At 38.5% G+C, this 15,624-nt stretch overlaps 2 protein-coding genes across 2 annotated transcripts; one reads left to right on the forward strand and one right to left on the reverse strand.

Moving 5' to 3' along the window:
- Positions 1–4,710: 4,710 nt before the first annotated feature.
- borcs7 (BLOC-1 related complex subunit 7) lies at positions 4,711–6,106 on the reverse strand. Its single transcript, XM_061087097.1, has 5 exons — positions 5,965–6,106; positions 5,432–5,494; positions 5,256–5,299; positions 5,141–5,161; positions 4,711–5,012 (listed from the first exon to the last, which is right to left on the reverse strand). Exons 1-5 carry the CDS (start codon positions 6,094–6,096, stop codon positions 4,961–4,963), a joined length of 312 nt encoding a protein of 103 aa, XP_060943080.1. The 5' UTR covers positions 6,097–6,106; the 3' UTR covers positions 4,711–4,960.
- Positions 6,107–7,794: 1,688 nt separating this feature from the next.
- Positions 7,795–14,141, forward strand: LOC133020957 (steroid 17-alpha-hydroxylase/17,20 lyase). The gene is made up of 8 exons (XM_061087730.1): positions 7,795–8,103; positions 8,198–8,336; positions 9,127–9,362; positions 9,786–9,872; positions 10,602–10,820; positions 11,566–11,735; positions 13,005–13,108; positions 13,861–14,141. Exons 1-8 carry the CDS (start codon positions 7,795–7,797, stop codon positions 14,139–14,141), a joined length of 1,545 nt encoding a protein of 514 aa, XP_060943713.1.
- The last annotated feature ends 1,483 nt before the right edge of the window (positions 14,142–15,624 follow it).

Consider the following 15,624-nt stretch of genomic DNA (forward strand, 5'->3'; position numbering starts at 1 on the left):
TTGCTGATCAGGGGCATCATTTATAAAACGTTTCATACTATAAGACAATGGTAAATGGTCTGTATTTCTATAGCATTCTTCTAGTTTTGGTGACCACTCTACAGTTTACCCCAAGGGGCCATTCGCCTAAGGACACTTCTTCAGCATACAGTTAGGGAAGTCTGGGATTGAACCGCCAACCTTCTCGTTGGAGGACGAATGCTCTACCCCTCAGCCACAGACGCAGCTAGAGTATGTGAGCACTAAAGCAGAACGTGGCGTATGCCGTTGGATTTATAAAGCTACGCAAGCACACCTGAACGCAATGTTTCCTTTATAAATCACAGTCCACACGGACATCTATCAGAGTTGAGTCAGATCCTGAAATGGAAATTTGAAGGCACACACTTTTTTTTGAACATATAAGTTTACTATGTGCTCTCTGGGTGCTTGACAGCAGTGTCGAAATTTACTGCACCAATTTCACACACATACACAAACTATATGAATGTTAAAGTCGAATTCGTACTTGGTGATACAGGCACTGTTAGAAGATATTTTTAAAAACATTTAATCACTTGGTTCTGCAACTCAGCCTATTTATTGTATCTTTGCGTGATTTACTTTAAGTTGTTTTATATATTTTACAATTGAAGGGTCTTATAGAACAGTTGACTACTGATTCAATGTTAATTATGAAGTGGATTTATAATCTGGCTTCAATTCATTCAATTCTAGATGTTAGTATTGTAATAAACCTTTGTTTAAGGTGTAAGAATGAAGTATTTCAACTGTAATGTAAAGAGGAGGAGATGCAGAGGGTAACAACAAAATAGCTTTCATTGATACAATTTCATATGTTACAGCACACAGCTTGGCTCTAAGCCTTCCCTCAGAGTCACTCACAAGGGCGGAAAAAGGTGAATTGGCATTTGCCAATACAGATCCCACCCCAACACCCTGCATCTTTACGGCACTGCAGTCCAACAACAGGGAATTTTATAAGCTCTCATATCTGTTGGTTTTTTTTGCCACCAATTAATCCGTTAAAATCGATAACAGATGCACAATTTCGTTGTACTAGAAATTGTTGGGAGTGACTGATCAATCATAGGCCAATAAACAATTTAACAAAAGCCAAAACTGTTACATTTCAATATGTAAATTATCATACACTCTGTAAAGTAAGTCAACTATCTCAACTGGTATATTGAGGATTTTAATTATGACGTATAAAAGCACGTCAATTTCATGGTTACATTTGGTCAATGCATAAGTAAATTAAATTATTGTTGTCTGTCAAAGTTTTTTTAAATTTAAATAAATTGAGTTTTAATTTAATGTACTATGCATTTAGTAAAAAGGGTGTTTGTTTATATTTTCTAGGACAGACGGGCCTTCATCACTTGTGCGTACGCATGGTCTGAGGAAGTTCTAAATTTGTTTCTAGAGTACGAATAAATTTAGATAAGAACATGTCACTGGACCCTCTACAGTTTGCATACCAGCCTCATCTGGGAGTGGATGATGCAATTATCTACCTGCTGCAGAGAGCCAACTCTCATCTGGATCAGGCTGGTTGCACGGTGAAAATCCATTCTTTGATGTTTCCAGTGCGTTCAACACCATCCAGCCAGTTCTTATGAGAGAGAAGCTGCAAACGATGGGGGAGGACACATCCATCCTCTCCTTGATTACTGACTACTGACAGGCAGACCTACTGTTAGTTTGTCCAACTGGGCTGTGTTGGTGGTGGTGGTGGTAAGTACAACTCAGAGTCATGCCACTTGCAGACGTTCTCTGATGACTCTGCAATGGTTGGGTGAATAAGTGATGAGAGGGAGGATGAGTACAGCGCGCTTGTGGACGGTTTTGTGGAGTGAGCTGGTAGAAATCATCCACATCTGAATGTGGCCAAGTCCATGATGCTGGTGATTGACTTCAGGAGGAAGAGGACGGTTTCACAGCCACTGTGTATCCTGGAAGAGGATGTTGTCACAGTGAAGGATTATAAGTACCTGGGCATCCACATCGACAATGGAATGAAGTGGAAAACCAACACTGGCACTGTGTACAAGGAAGAGATGAGCAGACTTTATTTCCTGAAGAAGCTGAGATCTTTCAACCTGTGCAGCAAGATGTTGGAAATCTCTACCGGTCTGTTGTAGCCAGTGCAGTGTACTTTGCCGTGTTCTACTGGGGCATATTGGGGCCACTGACACCACCAGACTCAACAAGCTGATTAATAAGGCTGGCTCCGTAATTGGCTGGAAAGTGGACTCTTTTGAAGTGGTGGTAGAGAGGACGGCTTTGAACAAACTGTTATCAATCATGGACAATCAACCTGTCCACCACCTAGTGGAAAGAGAGAGTAGCACTTTCTCCAACAGAGTGGTTCAGCTGTCTGCAAGGAAAGATACAGGAAATTTTTCCTGCACACAGCAATAACACTGAACTCCTCACCTCTGTCAAAAGAGAAACTCTCACAACCCTGAGCCCTATAGTTTCTGTTCACACCAAGATTCTCTGTTTACTCCTGTAATAACAGTTTTTGCACATATTATAATTTATAAAATAATATCTATATTTTACTGCACATCGTATGATGATATTTATTTATTTTAGTAATGTTCATAACTTTACCTTTCAAACAACTACTGCATTTCCAAACAACTACTGCATTTTTTTTAACGCTTGTCTCTTTTGTCATCTTTGTATTTAATCTTTTGTCTTTTGCTCTTTCTTGACATGCTGCTGTGACACAATAATTTCCCAAATTGGGATCAATTAAGTACATCTATCCATCTATCTATCTATCTATCTATTGAGGAATCCCAGATTTGTGCATCAAATGTTTGTGCGCACGGCTTATACACAGATTTGTGAACGAGGTCCATTATCTTGTTAATTGAGTACGGGAACAATAGAAGACGTTATTATGCTGCTACTGTTGAAAAGCTTGAAAAGGTGATTTGTAAGTTAGCTTCACCTGTAATTAGCAGATATATTTTAGCAGATATCGTTTTTTTTGCCAACAGCAGTTCAAACATGTTTTCTTAAACATGTTGCCTTTTTGTTGAAAAATGTTGTAAAGATGATTTGAGTCAAGCTAGATGTTTGTAATTAATTTTGCTGACCTGATATTTTAATTTAGATTTTTCAGTAAATGTTACTTTAAAAAATCACATTCTGTTTTACCATTTATATCAGTGATAGACTGTTGTTCTATTATGTTATTGGATAATGTGCTGAGAATTGCATCAGATGATATGATATATGCTATTTATCTGATGAGAATTACATCAGATATGATATATGCTATTTAGACTGAAGCAGTAGATAAAGAGGCTCATGGAGGATCAACTAATTTAAAGCTCTATTTTCCTTTCAGCAGTCTCCTGCTGGAAGAACAGTTTTCATGAGATTTAAATGAAAGTCTGTGGAGGCAGGGAGAAGCACCATTGTGTGAACTGAGCAAAAAACACTTCCAAGTCAAAACAGAATCCCAGGTAAAGCTAACCTGCATGACAAGTGCTCATGTTAAATTATCAAAAGCACCAGAGAAAAGTTCAATTTAAGGTTTAAGTGTTTAATGAGGACATACATCTCACAGTCCATTCCCTATTTAGTGAAATGTTTTTATGTACCTTCGAGGTCACTGTTGTTTCAATTCAGCTGATTGAAGGATGTACAAACCAGATCAGATGTGTTGTCTAAAGTAACTTGGAACAAATATGGTAAAAAGAAACTGCCATGTGTCTTATCTGTGGATTGTTGGAACTCAATAACAGCCCTGGAGCTCTCAGCCAGCTCATCAGCTGCAAACTCTCCATGTCTTAATGTGGAACATGTGCAGGATTAGGTTACAAGAGTCAGCAGCACAGAATCAGGGATATTGTCAGGGTCAAGCAGCTGTTCAGCCTTCAGGCTTCAGATAAGTTTGTCCCTTTGCTCCTTATCATGAGTCTGAGGTGATGCTGCATCCAAATACTGGCTGCACGAGAAGGACTCTTCATTGTAAGGCCATGTGAGACTGTCTTCCTTTTCAACTACTTACAAAATGAAAACTGTAACTGTTAAAACATTCTTGTATGCCTCATTTAAATTTAAATCAAACTACTTTGGCAAGCATGGATATTTGGATCAAAGCATCTTTTACATCTCTGAACAGCGGATGTGTTGACCTGCAGAGACCCTATTAGGTGATGTCACCACACAGTTCTGAAGCAGTGTGTTGAACACGTTTGCAATTTGGATAGTGATGAACTCCAGCAGTGCAGTTCACCAGGATCTGCTATATCTTTGAACCAAAAGAACATTTGATTTGTCCCTACCAAAACTTTGTACAACTAATCATTTCTCACCTCATTCAAAAAGAGAAATTTCCTCTTGTTCACTTGGATTTTCTTAGAACCTAAAAAGAAAAAAATATTTTCCCATGTTTGAATCAAACTAGTGTAATGAAAAAAATATTGAACATGGTCACAATTATAGTAAGAATTTCATATGCTTGTTCCACCGAAGTTTTAGATGCAGCAAGAAGACAAAGATTTAACTTCCACCACTGGAGTTAAGTGTTAGACTCATACAATTAAAGGAAAGTCAAGTCCTATTAAATATATATATATATATATATAGCTGTTCTTTTTAACAGGTGTGCATTTGACCCTTACCCATTTTATAGAGTTTGGTGCAGTGTGTCATTTGGACAAGCAAAGATGATACAGAATAGGTAGTCAAAACAATACTTTAATACAACTGTTGAAAATGTTCTACAAATGATCAATGGCTGTTGTTTTGCAGAGCAATTCTTACAACACAGTTCTGTATCTCATACAGAGCCGTACTTATTGGTGAGTCCCATTCCCTGCTGAACCAGTCAGCCCACAGTTTTAAGGTATAAATATGGTAATAAATCCTGTGGATGTTTCAGTCCTGCTCAGACAGTGTTGATGTGGGCTGAGGTTGGCCTGCGTCATTGTCACTTCAGCAGGTGTCTCAGCTGGTCTTGCAGGTTTTTAGAGTGCTCGACACTGGAGGACAGAAATAAGTGTGCGCAGAAGAGGCAGTTCAAGTCATCAATTTATGTTATGGCTCACGAAGGAGACAATGACGTAAGCTTGAGCCACTAAAGCATAAACAGGGTGGTGTTAAGACTTACTTCTTCTGGATAGCCTCCTGCCTTAACGACAGACAGACACACAGACACACAGATACAATTCAGTGTTCAGTTTGAACAAAAGTCAGTGAGCTTCAAGTTTGTGACTTATACTCACTGGTACTGTAAATGTGTGGTAATGATGGACATTTTTCTCAGACTCTGGAAGACAAGAATAAATCACTTTATCTCTTGTTACTTCACTGAGTTGTCACAAGCACTCAATGAAGACTAACACTGAAAAACTCCTGTGTTCTCTCATCTCTGTTCAGTTGAGTGTAGGTTCATACTCACATCCTCAGCATGAAGAATGGCATCCTCCTGAATCACCATATTCCTTGCTGCTTGACCAAGAAGCTGAAAGACACACCAGCAACAATCAGGTGTGTGTAGTACTAAACATTTACAAGTTTACAGTTATTCAGTATTTTTGTTGTTTCGACAGACAACCATGTCCGAGACGCCAGTTAGAGAAAGGCTCTCCAACTTCAGAATGGGCTTGGTCTTTGTATTATACAGACGCTGACAGTCAAATGCATTTTAACAGCACAACAGCAAATCTAATCGTCAAGTGTTTTTTATCAATGGTGTTTATTTGCATTATTAATTTAGTTCATAGTGGCCTTCAATAACTTTAACAAGTTTACTAAAACAAAACCTTTAAGGCAGCTTTCAAAATAGAATTCACGCCGCTGGGCTTGGTACTGGGTGTAGTTGCGGTGCTTTTATTTTGTACCCACTCGCAGCTCTGGTCATGTTTCCGGTTGCTCTCTCCATTTAGCTACATCCTGATGAAGCTTGTGATAAAATCACTGGTTTCACTTTACCTCCTGACTTCGGGATCCTTTCAGCACCTGGCGGGTCAGCGCTATCACATCACCGCTACAGGAGCCCACCTTGTCGGATAATAAACCTTTGACAGACTGCCCGAACCGCGGCTGCGACTCAGCTGACGCCATTTTAAGTTGTTGTGAGCGACGGTGTGCAGGCAGGTCCAAAATACTAGGGTTCAATAAGCAAATGAAAATACTAAGCAGTTTCAGTATAGTCTCATATTGTTTTAGTAAAATTGTCTTTTTCAATGTCAAATGATTAAAAAAATAAAAACAATCATTGTCTATTGTTATTTATTATCACATGCATCTAAGATTGAGATCTTATAAGATGATAGAGAAATCCAGCATTACATTACATTACATTACATTTCATTTAGCTGACGCTTTTATCCAAAGCGACTTACAATAAGTGCATTCAACCCTGAGGGTACAAACCAAGAACAACAAGAATCAAGACAGTAAAATTTCTTCGAAATAAAGCAAAACTACAGAGTGCTATAAGTAAGTGCCATTTTAGTGCTACCAAAGCTACCAGCAGTTTCCTCAGAGAGCAAATACTGGCCACTTTTTAACTGGAAAAAAACCTCTCACAAACCAAGAATCAATCAGAGAGAAGACAGAGACCTGGAACAGTTGTGTGAACAACATATTTAAGGTTGAAATGATAAGAGTGACATTTATAGATGTAAATATGTGATTAATGATAGCAACACTAGTTATTTATAATTATAATAATTATTATTATTATTGTTGTTTTTGTTATTGAGTAGTTTCGGTTCTAGATTCAGCAGCAGTCAGTGTCACCTGCATAATATGAGCGAGAGTGCAGAAAGTATGGCACAGAAAAAATACAAAGTGAGTGACTTGTAGTAAAATTAATTTGGGGGGGGGCACAGAGAGGGGCACAGAGAGAGAAGTGCTCAGTTCCCCCAGCAGTCTAGGCCTATAGCAGCATAATGGTTCACGGATCACCTGAGCCCGCCCTAACAATCAGCTTTATCAAAGGAATGTTTGAAGTGTGACCTTAGAGATGGTGTCTGCCTCCTGAACTCAGAGTGGGAGCTGGTTAGCTGTAGACATATTTAGATCCTTTACCTCAGTAAAAGTAAAAACACAGTGTAACAAATACTCCACCATGAATTGTACTTGTTATCGAAATGTATCACAAGCAGAGAAGTATTATCAATCTGTCTCATCCATAGGCGATACAACTTATCCTTTGAAGGTAAAGGGCATATACCCAATCTATCAAATGGCTGACATGGAGCTCACCTTCAACCTTCCTGTGAAGAACAGGCAAATCATGGAGGACACATGCAAACCCCACACAGAATGGCGCCAAGTCATACCCAACAACAGCTCTCTTGCTGTGGGGTGACAGTTAGGCAACTTACCACTCCAATGTGCTTGATATTAGAGACACGTAAAACTGCCCAGGTAATAGTGTGACATATTATTGTGTCAAGATAGGAGTTCTTTAATAACAGCTGTTAGTCAGAAGTAGCTAACTTGTCGAAATTGAATAGTCTAATAAAGTTCCTAAAATAGTACTCCAATTACAGCAGTGGGTTACTTTCCACCTCTGTTGAACACACTTTCACAGTTTTATGTGGATAAGTTTTGTCATTGTTTTCTGCAAGGATGGAATAAATCAAGTGTTGTCTTATCTTGTTTAAATTGGCACAGTGTTACATATTCAGAGTCAAGGATTTGGCATTGAAGTAACTGCATAAAATGTGGCTCAGCCGTCCTGCACAGCTCCTCTGTGATGCTTGGTCGCCGCTGAACCAGACCCCTTTGTCAGGGCCTTTATCTACGCATATGGCTTGGTTTCTGTGTCTGTGTGCATTTTTGGCTCTGGCTTTGCTAGCAGTGCACTTAAAACTCAGATTGTCCATGCATGGCCCCCAGGAGCCCCCCCACCTTCCTACACTACCCCTGATCGGCAGTTTGATGAGCCTGCGAAGCCAACAACCTCCTCATGTGCTTTTCCAAGGACTTCAAGGGAAATATGGACAGACGTACTCTCTAAAGATGGGCTCCCAGAGTGTCATTGTTGTCAACCAGCACAGACACGCTAGAGAAGTCCTGTTGAAGAAGGGAAAGACATTTGCAGGGAGACCCAGAACTGTGGGTATACCTCCTCTTAACATCTTCTTCTTGTGCTAGTCAGCAGTTGCCATTTATGCTTTTTCCTTCTCTATCTCTGCCCTGTGTGATGAAGGTGACCACTGATGTTCTGACCAGAGATGGGAAAGATATTGCGTTTGGAGACTACAGTGCTACTTGGAGGTTCCACAGGAAAATAGTCCACGGAGCTCTCTGCATGTTTGGAGAGGGCTCTGCATCCATTGAGAAGATCAGTGAGTACACTTCCCTCCACTCCTTTCAAATTCCTCTCACTCAACATCAAGTTAATATAAATTAATATGTATTTAATATTTTTTTACTGCCCTGCATTCATGTAAAAGCTTTAGTTACTGGTTCATTTGAAGATTAGGTTAACATTGGTTATTTTTAAAAAATGATCAGTTTAGGCATATCACAAATATGATGCATTGTTTTACTATAAACTATCAAACAGTAAACAAAGTAATTACACCAGCCTCAACATCAAATAGTGCATGCACAGTCATTTCTCTCTCTCATAATCTACTCATGTTACCCTGAGAGTGTAGAGTAATTCTACATAATGTATATTTTTAGTTTTGACATTTAAAGCACTTTTTGTAGGGGATTTGAATTACCTTGTTGTATTTCTAATTTTACTTAAGTAAATTATCTGAGTACTTATTTCACCATGGTTGACAGCATTGGGAGATGGCTGCATAAAAAACTACAAACTTCTCTAATTGGTGTGTTGCAGCTTAAAACAGTAGGAAATATGCTACAGTTTTTTCTATCATTTATATATTCACAAGTTCATAAAACTTTGAAACACCTCTAATTCACACACATGCGCCTACACCCATATTTTCTGTTAGTAGTTTTTGTACAACAACGGTGCTCTGTAAATCGAGCAACATTGCATCGGGATAAATATTTTATAAAAATAAGTGAACATTTCTATACGATTTTTTTTAAAACAAGCATTTTGAACATGTCAGTAAATAAGTACGCTCTGTCCCCTTCACACACTGCATCCTGCCTCAGTCTCTGCAGAGGCCCAGTCTTTGTGTTCTGTCCTGTCTGAGGCAGCAGCTGCTGGACTAGCTCTGGATCTGTCTCCTGAACTGACTCGTGCTGTCACGAACGTCATCTGTTCGCTCTGCTTCAACTCCTCCTACCACCGTGGAGACCCAGAATTTGAGGCAATGCTGGACTACAGCCAGGGCATTGTTGACACTGTGGCAAAGGACAGCCTAGTTGACATCTTCCCGTGGTTACAGGTAGTCAACATGGACACTGAGGAAAAACTTTGGCATTAATATAGGGATATAAATTAGAGTTTACATAGGGACATACAGGAGAAGAAAAGAAACATGATTAAAGGTGCTTTCTAAGTATTTTTGAACATCAGTGTGTTCACCATCACTATGCGAGTAAGAACTTCTCTTAATGTGGACTTGTGGGTACACAACTGTGTCAAATTGTATGTTTTTTTGCAGCAGTTATACTGATTCAAATTAATATAGTTATTTATTCATGTTGAAGCGACACTTATTTCAGAGATGAAGGATGGAAGAATACCCAGGTTCTTGAGATTTTAGTCATATTTATATTAAAATATCTACAATAATACACACACACTAATTAACTATATCATAATGTATGTAAAACCTAGTCCATGTCCTTCTCTTTGTCTGTCACAGATGTTTCCCAATGCAGACCTGTGCCTTCTAAAGCAGTGCGTTTCAATCCGAGACAAACTTCTACAGAAGAAATATGATGAACATAAAGTAAAGTATCCCATTGTAAAATGATACTGTATTCTCTGTGTTATCACTAAAAACATGGAGATGGTTTATGGATGATATATTAAAGTAGGCAAAGAGCAATAAATGCACACAATATGCTCTAGAAATTACTACTGGGACGTAATTTGTCAGTGACTGAAGGGAAAGTGGACGAAGTGTTCAAGTAGTTCTGTTTACTTGGCAGTACATGCCTCTTCTATCTGAGATAGAAAAAAAATCTGTGCAGGACAACTAGCAAAAATGAAAAACGTACTTTTTAAAAACAACTTAGATACTTGTCTTTGTGTATCAAGTCACTCACAGGCCAGTCGACGACACAATTCAAAATATATGAAGGACAAGTACATTTTATTATATTTACTTGGGTTTAAATGGGTCTTTGTAGTTTGCGATTTCTAAGGTTATAGAAGTTTTATGTTTCTCTATAAATCAACAGGTGTAATTGTTATAATGTGTCGTTACCTGGTTCTCTTTTAAGGCAAAAAAATACTGGATAGGAACTTGTAATATTATGTATGGGCCATCAGTAACCCATTCAACCAATCTAACTCAACATCCTCTAACATCTATTTGACATGTTTTTGCTCCGAATGATTGCTATTGTGAAAAATACTGTGGATAGTGATATAACTCACGGTAGCATTATCAAGTCAATGTATCTGTTAAATGAAATACAATTAACAATGAGAAAATACATGGTGACCCCTTCAGGCAGATTACAGTGACCATGTGCAAAGAGACCTACTGGACGCTCTGCTGAGAGCCAAACGCAGCGCTGAGAACAACAACACAGCAGAGGTCAGTGCAGAATCTGTGGGCCTCAGTGAAGACCACCTCCTCATGACTGTGGGTGACATCTTTGGAGCCGGAGTGGAAACCACAACCACCGTACTCAAATGGGCTGTCACCTACCTCATCCATCACCCACAAGTAAGGTTCAATCAGCAGCAAGGGGCCATCCACTTATGACGATCTTTGTAAATAAACTCATTCAGTCGGAGTTTGGTTTATTTTAAATGTTTTTATGATTTTGTTTTCATTCCTTTTTTTTTACTCTACAAATTGGAGAAAACTGTTGAGTTATTTAAATTGCAGTTCCTCTGAAATCCTCTAGAGGGCCCTCTAACTCTACTGAAGTTAAAGGACCAAGGTTTAATTTCCACAATTGAGGATTTTGATTTTATAGTTGATGTAATATGAAGTAATATGTTTAAGAGATAATAGAGCTAAAAGAGAGGTATTTTATCTGAGCGACAGATACTTCAATCTATCAAAGTTAGCCATTGTTGCCAACCCTCAAATCCGTCAATGGTAATCTAGTCTTCAGAAACCTGTGGGTGAAGTCACAGATGCTAAAACTCAGCAGAGTAACTCACAAGATGTTCAAGCTGATATATTTCATGAAAGTGATCATTAACTTTTGTTAGAGAGACACAGCTGCAGGAAAGATTGACATTTCTGTAAATGAAGTGTGAAATTCATGCAGGGCTGCCTGAATCTTCACTACAACACAACACTCCGTCTCCCCTTTTAATAGCCACTATCCATTTAAGGTTGAAAATAACAAAGCATATTTGTTTGTTTTATAAGTGTAACATTCTATGGACCAAAGCTTTAAAAAAAAAAACATGACTTAGGGCTATGGATCCTTCTGACTGTGTTTCTGTGAGTGTAGGTGCAGAGACGTATCCAGGAGGAGCTGGACAGTAATGTGGGATGGGGGCGGTCACCCCAGCTCAGTGACAGAGGCAGTCTACCATACCTGGAGGCCACCATAAGGGAGGTGTTACGCATCCGCCCTGTGGCCCCTCTTCTCATCCCCCATGTGGCCCTCAGTGACACTAGGTACACTCAACACTGCCAATGAATAATAAATGACCTGGGTGACAGATGTGTTTCAATAGAGAATCATGGCATCAAGCGATGAGAATTTTTTGTGATTGCGAATGAGGTGAAGAAAGAAGGATGACTTGGTGGCCACAGCAGTGGTATCACTAATTTTTAAAAATGCACTTAGTGGTAACATTTGTGTGTCAGGGAACTTGTTGTATGCATATCTCCATTTCAATAATCCTATTAAAAATGGCATGCATTATTAAATTATCTATGAGATTTAACGCGATTATTGTATTCCAAAAAGAGCTCTAAGGAGAAGGGCAAATATCTAACCATGTTTATATATGGCTAAGTCAACCAGAGTGGTCAGTGCTGGGATGGTTTGTTTTTGACAGTCTGTGTAATACTGGACTCAGTTCAGCACAAAGATAAATCAAAGATAAACAAAGATAATCTAAATCAGCTGATGAGAATGTCATTGTCATTGGACAATAAATCTTTGTGTTCACTTTACACTTGTTTACTCCTAATCTACTAACTGCTTATACTCCTCCAGCAGTGCATCCAGCACACAGCATTACACACTGAAGTATTTATGTTTACAGCAATTGCACTGATTACTTCACACAGTAGTATCCTAACCTCCACCCTTGTTTGAAAATTGAAGTTTGAAAGTGAACACATTTTATTTATTTTTGATGTGGCCTCCAGTGTGCTCTGTGCGCTCTATATTCCTGACAGCACAGTCGAGTTCACTACAGTGATTTTATACACACACAATCACTTTATGAAATAGGGTTAGGGTTAAGTCATACATGTTGATACAAAGTAGTAAAGGTTATTAAAAACTACTAATCTCTTTTTTCTTTATGGAACAGTTATGTTGCAGGAGCATAAATAAAACTGCTGGTTTAATGTTTTGAGTTTACACATTCAGTCATCAAGTTAGTTTTTATAGATTCCTACTTTTGCGTGTGGTGTACATACAAATAGGCTCTGACAGGTGTGCAGGCTATAGTCATAAATGAGGCCCCTGATCATAAACCAATCAATACAGCATGAAATGTTATGTTAAAGCCCTATGAGACGAATTGTGATTTGTGAATATGGGCTATACAAATAAAACTTGATTGATTGATGTTGACGTGATATGAGGCCGATTCTGGAAGATTTTGCCCATGACCTTGTTCCGATGATTTATTTTCAAAAATGTTGACATTCATTCTGAGAGAACTCTGTTCATATTAGCTTGTCCTCTATCTCTGTGCTGCTCTGTAGCATTGGGGACTTCACTGTGAGGAAAGGAACTCGAGTCATCATCAACCTGTGGTCTCTGCACCATGATGAGAAGGAATGGAAAAACCCTGAGCTCTTTGACCCTGGTGAGAGGAATCTTCTGTGTACTATGCCATATTTGTTTTTACCCTGCAACATGACTAACTTAAGTCAAGTGTCATATTTGAGGCCAGTAGCTCTTGCTATTTTGACCTGTGACAGATCATTTATTCTGTTTGATTGAAGTCAATCAAATTAATGGTGACAAACAAAGAAGCAATATCCTGCCACTTTTATTGATGTTAAGGATATGCTGTCATCCTTATGACCCTTCTGACATTTTTTATTATTATAGGATTATGGTCTAAATTCAGTAAAACGAGTATGAATCCTGAGAAGATTAAAATTCTGGGTGAAAAACAGAATGTGTTGAGGATCCCTCAAACTTAACTAAAAGTTGAGTTAAATTTGATAGTGTTTCACAATACAATTTAAGAGAATGAAATTGTATCTGTGCTGCTCACAACGCTGCAAAACAGTGATGTCAAATGTCAAATCATGGACAAATAAAACCAACTATGAATACCTAGATGACTTTAATAACTGGCCCTGCAAGATGACATACATCATAGGCAGGGTAAACTTACTATTATTATTACAAGAAATGCAGTGCATACAAAAATAGCACAAAGTTAAGTGCCAACTGAAAGAAACATCCCAAATATTAAGTGTAAACATTTCCTATCTGCTACAGGCATTTTTTCAGTATTAATTAATATCACCAGGTGGTTTATGATAAAGAAAGTAAACCCTGCCTATAAAGTATGTTGATTCTAACCCCAGAATTCTCCCTTTGCAGGTCGATTCTTAAACAATGAAGGCACAAGTCTGATCATTCCGTCGTCCAGCTACCTCCCATTTGGTGCAGGGGTCAGAGTCTGTCTGGGCGAGGCCTTGGCCAAGATGGAGCTCTTCCTCTTCCTGTCTTGGATCCTACGGCACTTCACCCTCTCTGTCCCATCAGGCCACTCTCTGCCCAGTCTGGAAGGCAAGTTTGGTGTGGTCCTCCAGCCAGCCAAGTTTAAGGTGAACGCCACACCTAGAGCAGGGTCGGAGAGAAACAAGAGCCAGGCATATTAAGACTGGCTTCATGTTCTGGACAGCAATTGCTCTCAGTTGGAAATTAACATCACACAGAACATCAATCATGCAATTGTGAACTTGACATATCAGAACATCTCTTTGATGCATGACATTTCCTATGTGTCAACTGACTGTTCCCAAAATTATTTATAAATACAGTTCTGTCTGATGCTGTGAGAAACCTGAAATATTGGCTAGACAAGGGCCTACTTATCAACATTTAACAGAACACCACAGTCTGTCAATTCTAGAGTCGAAGACTAAATATTTTGATTCGGCAGGTAAGAGTAAAGTGACCAGTGTCTATTAAGCAGCACTGATTCGAAGCAGCTACATAAATACAGTAAGATGTACCGACATTGGTCACTCCGACTCCAAAGCAAGGTATGATATCTGTACCTATTCTTAAAATATATTTCTCACTGTTTATCCATTAAAATAACATTGAACTAAATGAGCTGATGCATGGCTGTTTGGAGAAACAGATTTTTTCACCATATAACTAATAATATAACTCATATATGCAACTTAAAAAAATGTTGGTGAATTGTCCAGTTTATTCTTTGGCAAAAGTTAATAATCACATTTAAGACCCTCTGTTTTCAATATGTCAACAAACATTCAGTCTACAGAATCATTTCCTTTTTATAAAGTTCCACCTCGTGTAACATCTTTTGGAATCAAATCATGTTAGTTATTCTTTTAATGTATTAAATTACCTACAACAGTTATTTATGTATTTTTTTGGGGGGGGGGGGGGGGGTCTTGTATAATTTGTTTTTATTTGGAGAGGGCAGAAAGCAAGCTCACCACACAATCAGTACTGCAGACTTTCATTTGAAAAACATTTTCAAATAGGACATGTGACCTTTCTGATGCATTTTACCTCTTTAACAGTTTGATAGGTTTATTAATTGTGTGGCTGTATGAGGTATTTTTCTGTAAAGAGTGTATAAGCTACAGTAGATGGGGGTCAGCACATCCCCAGTTACAAGAAGCAGAGACAGGCACCAGCACAGAAGCTAAGTAATGAACTGCTCTGGGTGGGGTAAGCAACAAACGCATTTTAGAAATTTCAAAAAGGTGCCAGCCTAGATCCTAAGTTTGTTTGTGTTTTTGTGTGACTTCATTGTATTAGGGACAGTTCAGATTCCCAAAGTCACACAATTACAAACAAAAATAGGTTTTCTCCAATGGTGTTTTGGTGGTCTTTTAAGTTGCCAAAATAAATTTTTTGCTTACCCAATCCATGGCTCATCATTGTTTCTCTATTTAGCGAATACACTTACTATTGATAAGGACCTCATACAATCACACATAAAATAATCCAAACTAACCCTTTAAGGCCTTTAAGTATGTATATTTCAGCTAGCCTGCAATGCTTGCATATTTTGTAACCACTGCCATTGGAGAACATACATTTTTTTAGCAACACAAAGGGGCCTCATGCTCAACAGTGTGGCCAAAACCTTTTAACAAT

The sequence above is a fragment of the Limanda limanda genome, chromosome 15, assembly GCF_963576545.1.
Source record: "Limanda limanda chromosome 15, fLimLim1.1, whole genome shotgun sequence".
Lineage (NCBI taxonomy): Eukaryota > Metazoa > Chordata > Actinopteri > Pleuronectiformes > Pleuronectidae > Limanda > Limanda limanda.

Bases quoted from the DNA above. Each gene is read 5' to 3' on its own strand.
- borcs7 (XM_061087097.1), bottom strand. From the start codon at position 6,096: ATGGCGTCAGCTGAGTCGCAGCCGCGGTTCGGGCAGTCTGTCAAAGGT. The intron at 5,495-5,964 runs GTAAAGTGAAAC...TGTGTCTTTCAG, and splicing joins AAGGATCCCGAAGTCAGGAG to CTTCTTGGTCAAGCAGCAAG. The intron at 5,300-5,431 runs GTGAGTATGAAC...CTTGTCTTCCAG, and splicing joins CCATTCTTCATGCTGAGGAT to AGTCTGAGAAAAATGTCCAT.
- LOC133020957 (XM_061087730.1), top strand. From the start codon at position 7,795: ATGGCTTGGTTTCTGTGTCTGTGTGCATTTTTGGCTCTGGCTTTGCTA. The intron at 8,104-8,197 runs GTGGGTATACCT...TGTGTGATGAAG, and splicing joins TTGCAGGGAGACCCAGAACT to GTGACCACTGATGTTCTGAC. The intron at 10,821-11,565 runs GTAAGGTTCAAT...CTGTGAGTGTAG, and splicing joins ACCTCATCCATCACCCACAA to GTGCAGAGACGTATCCAGGA.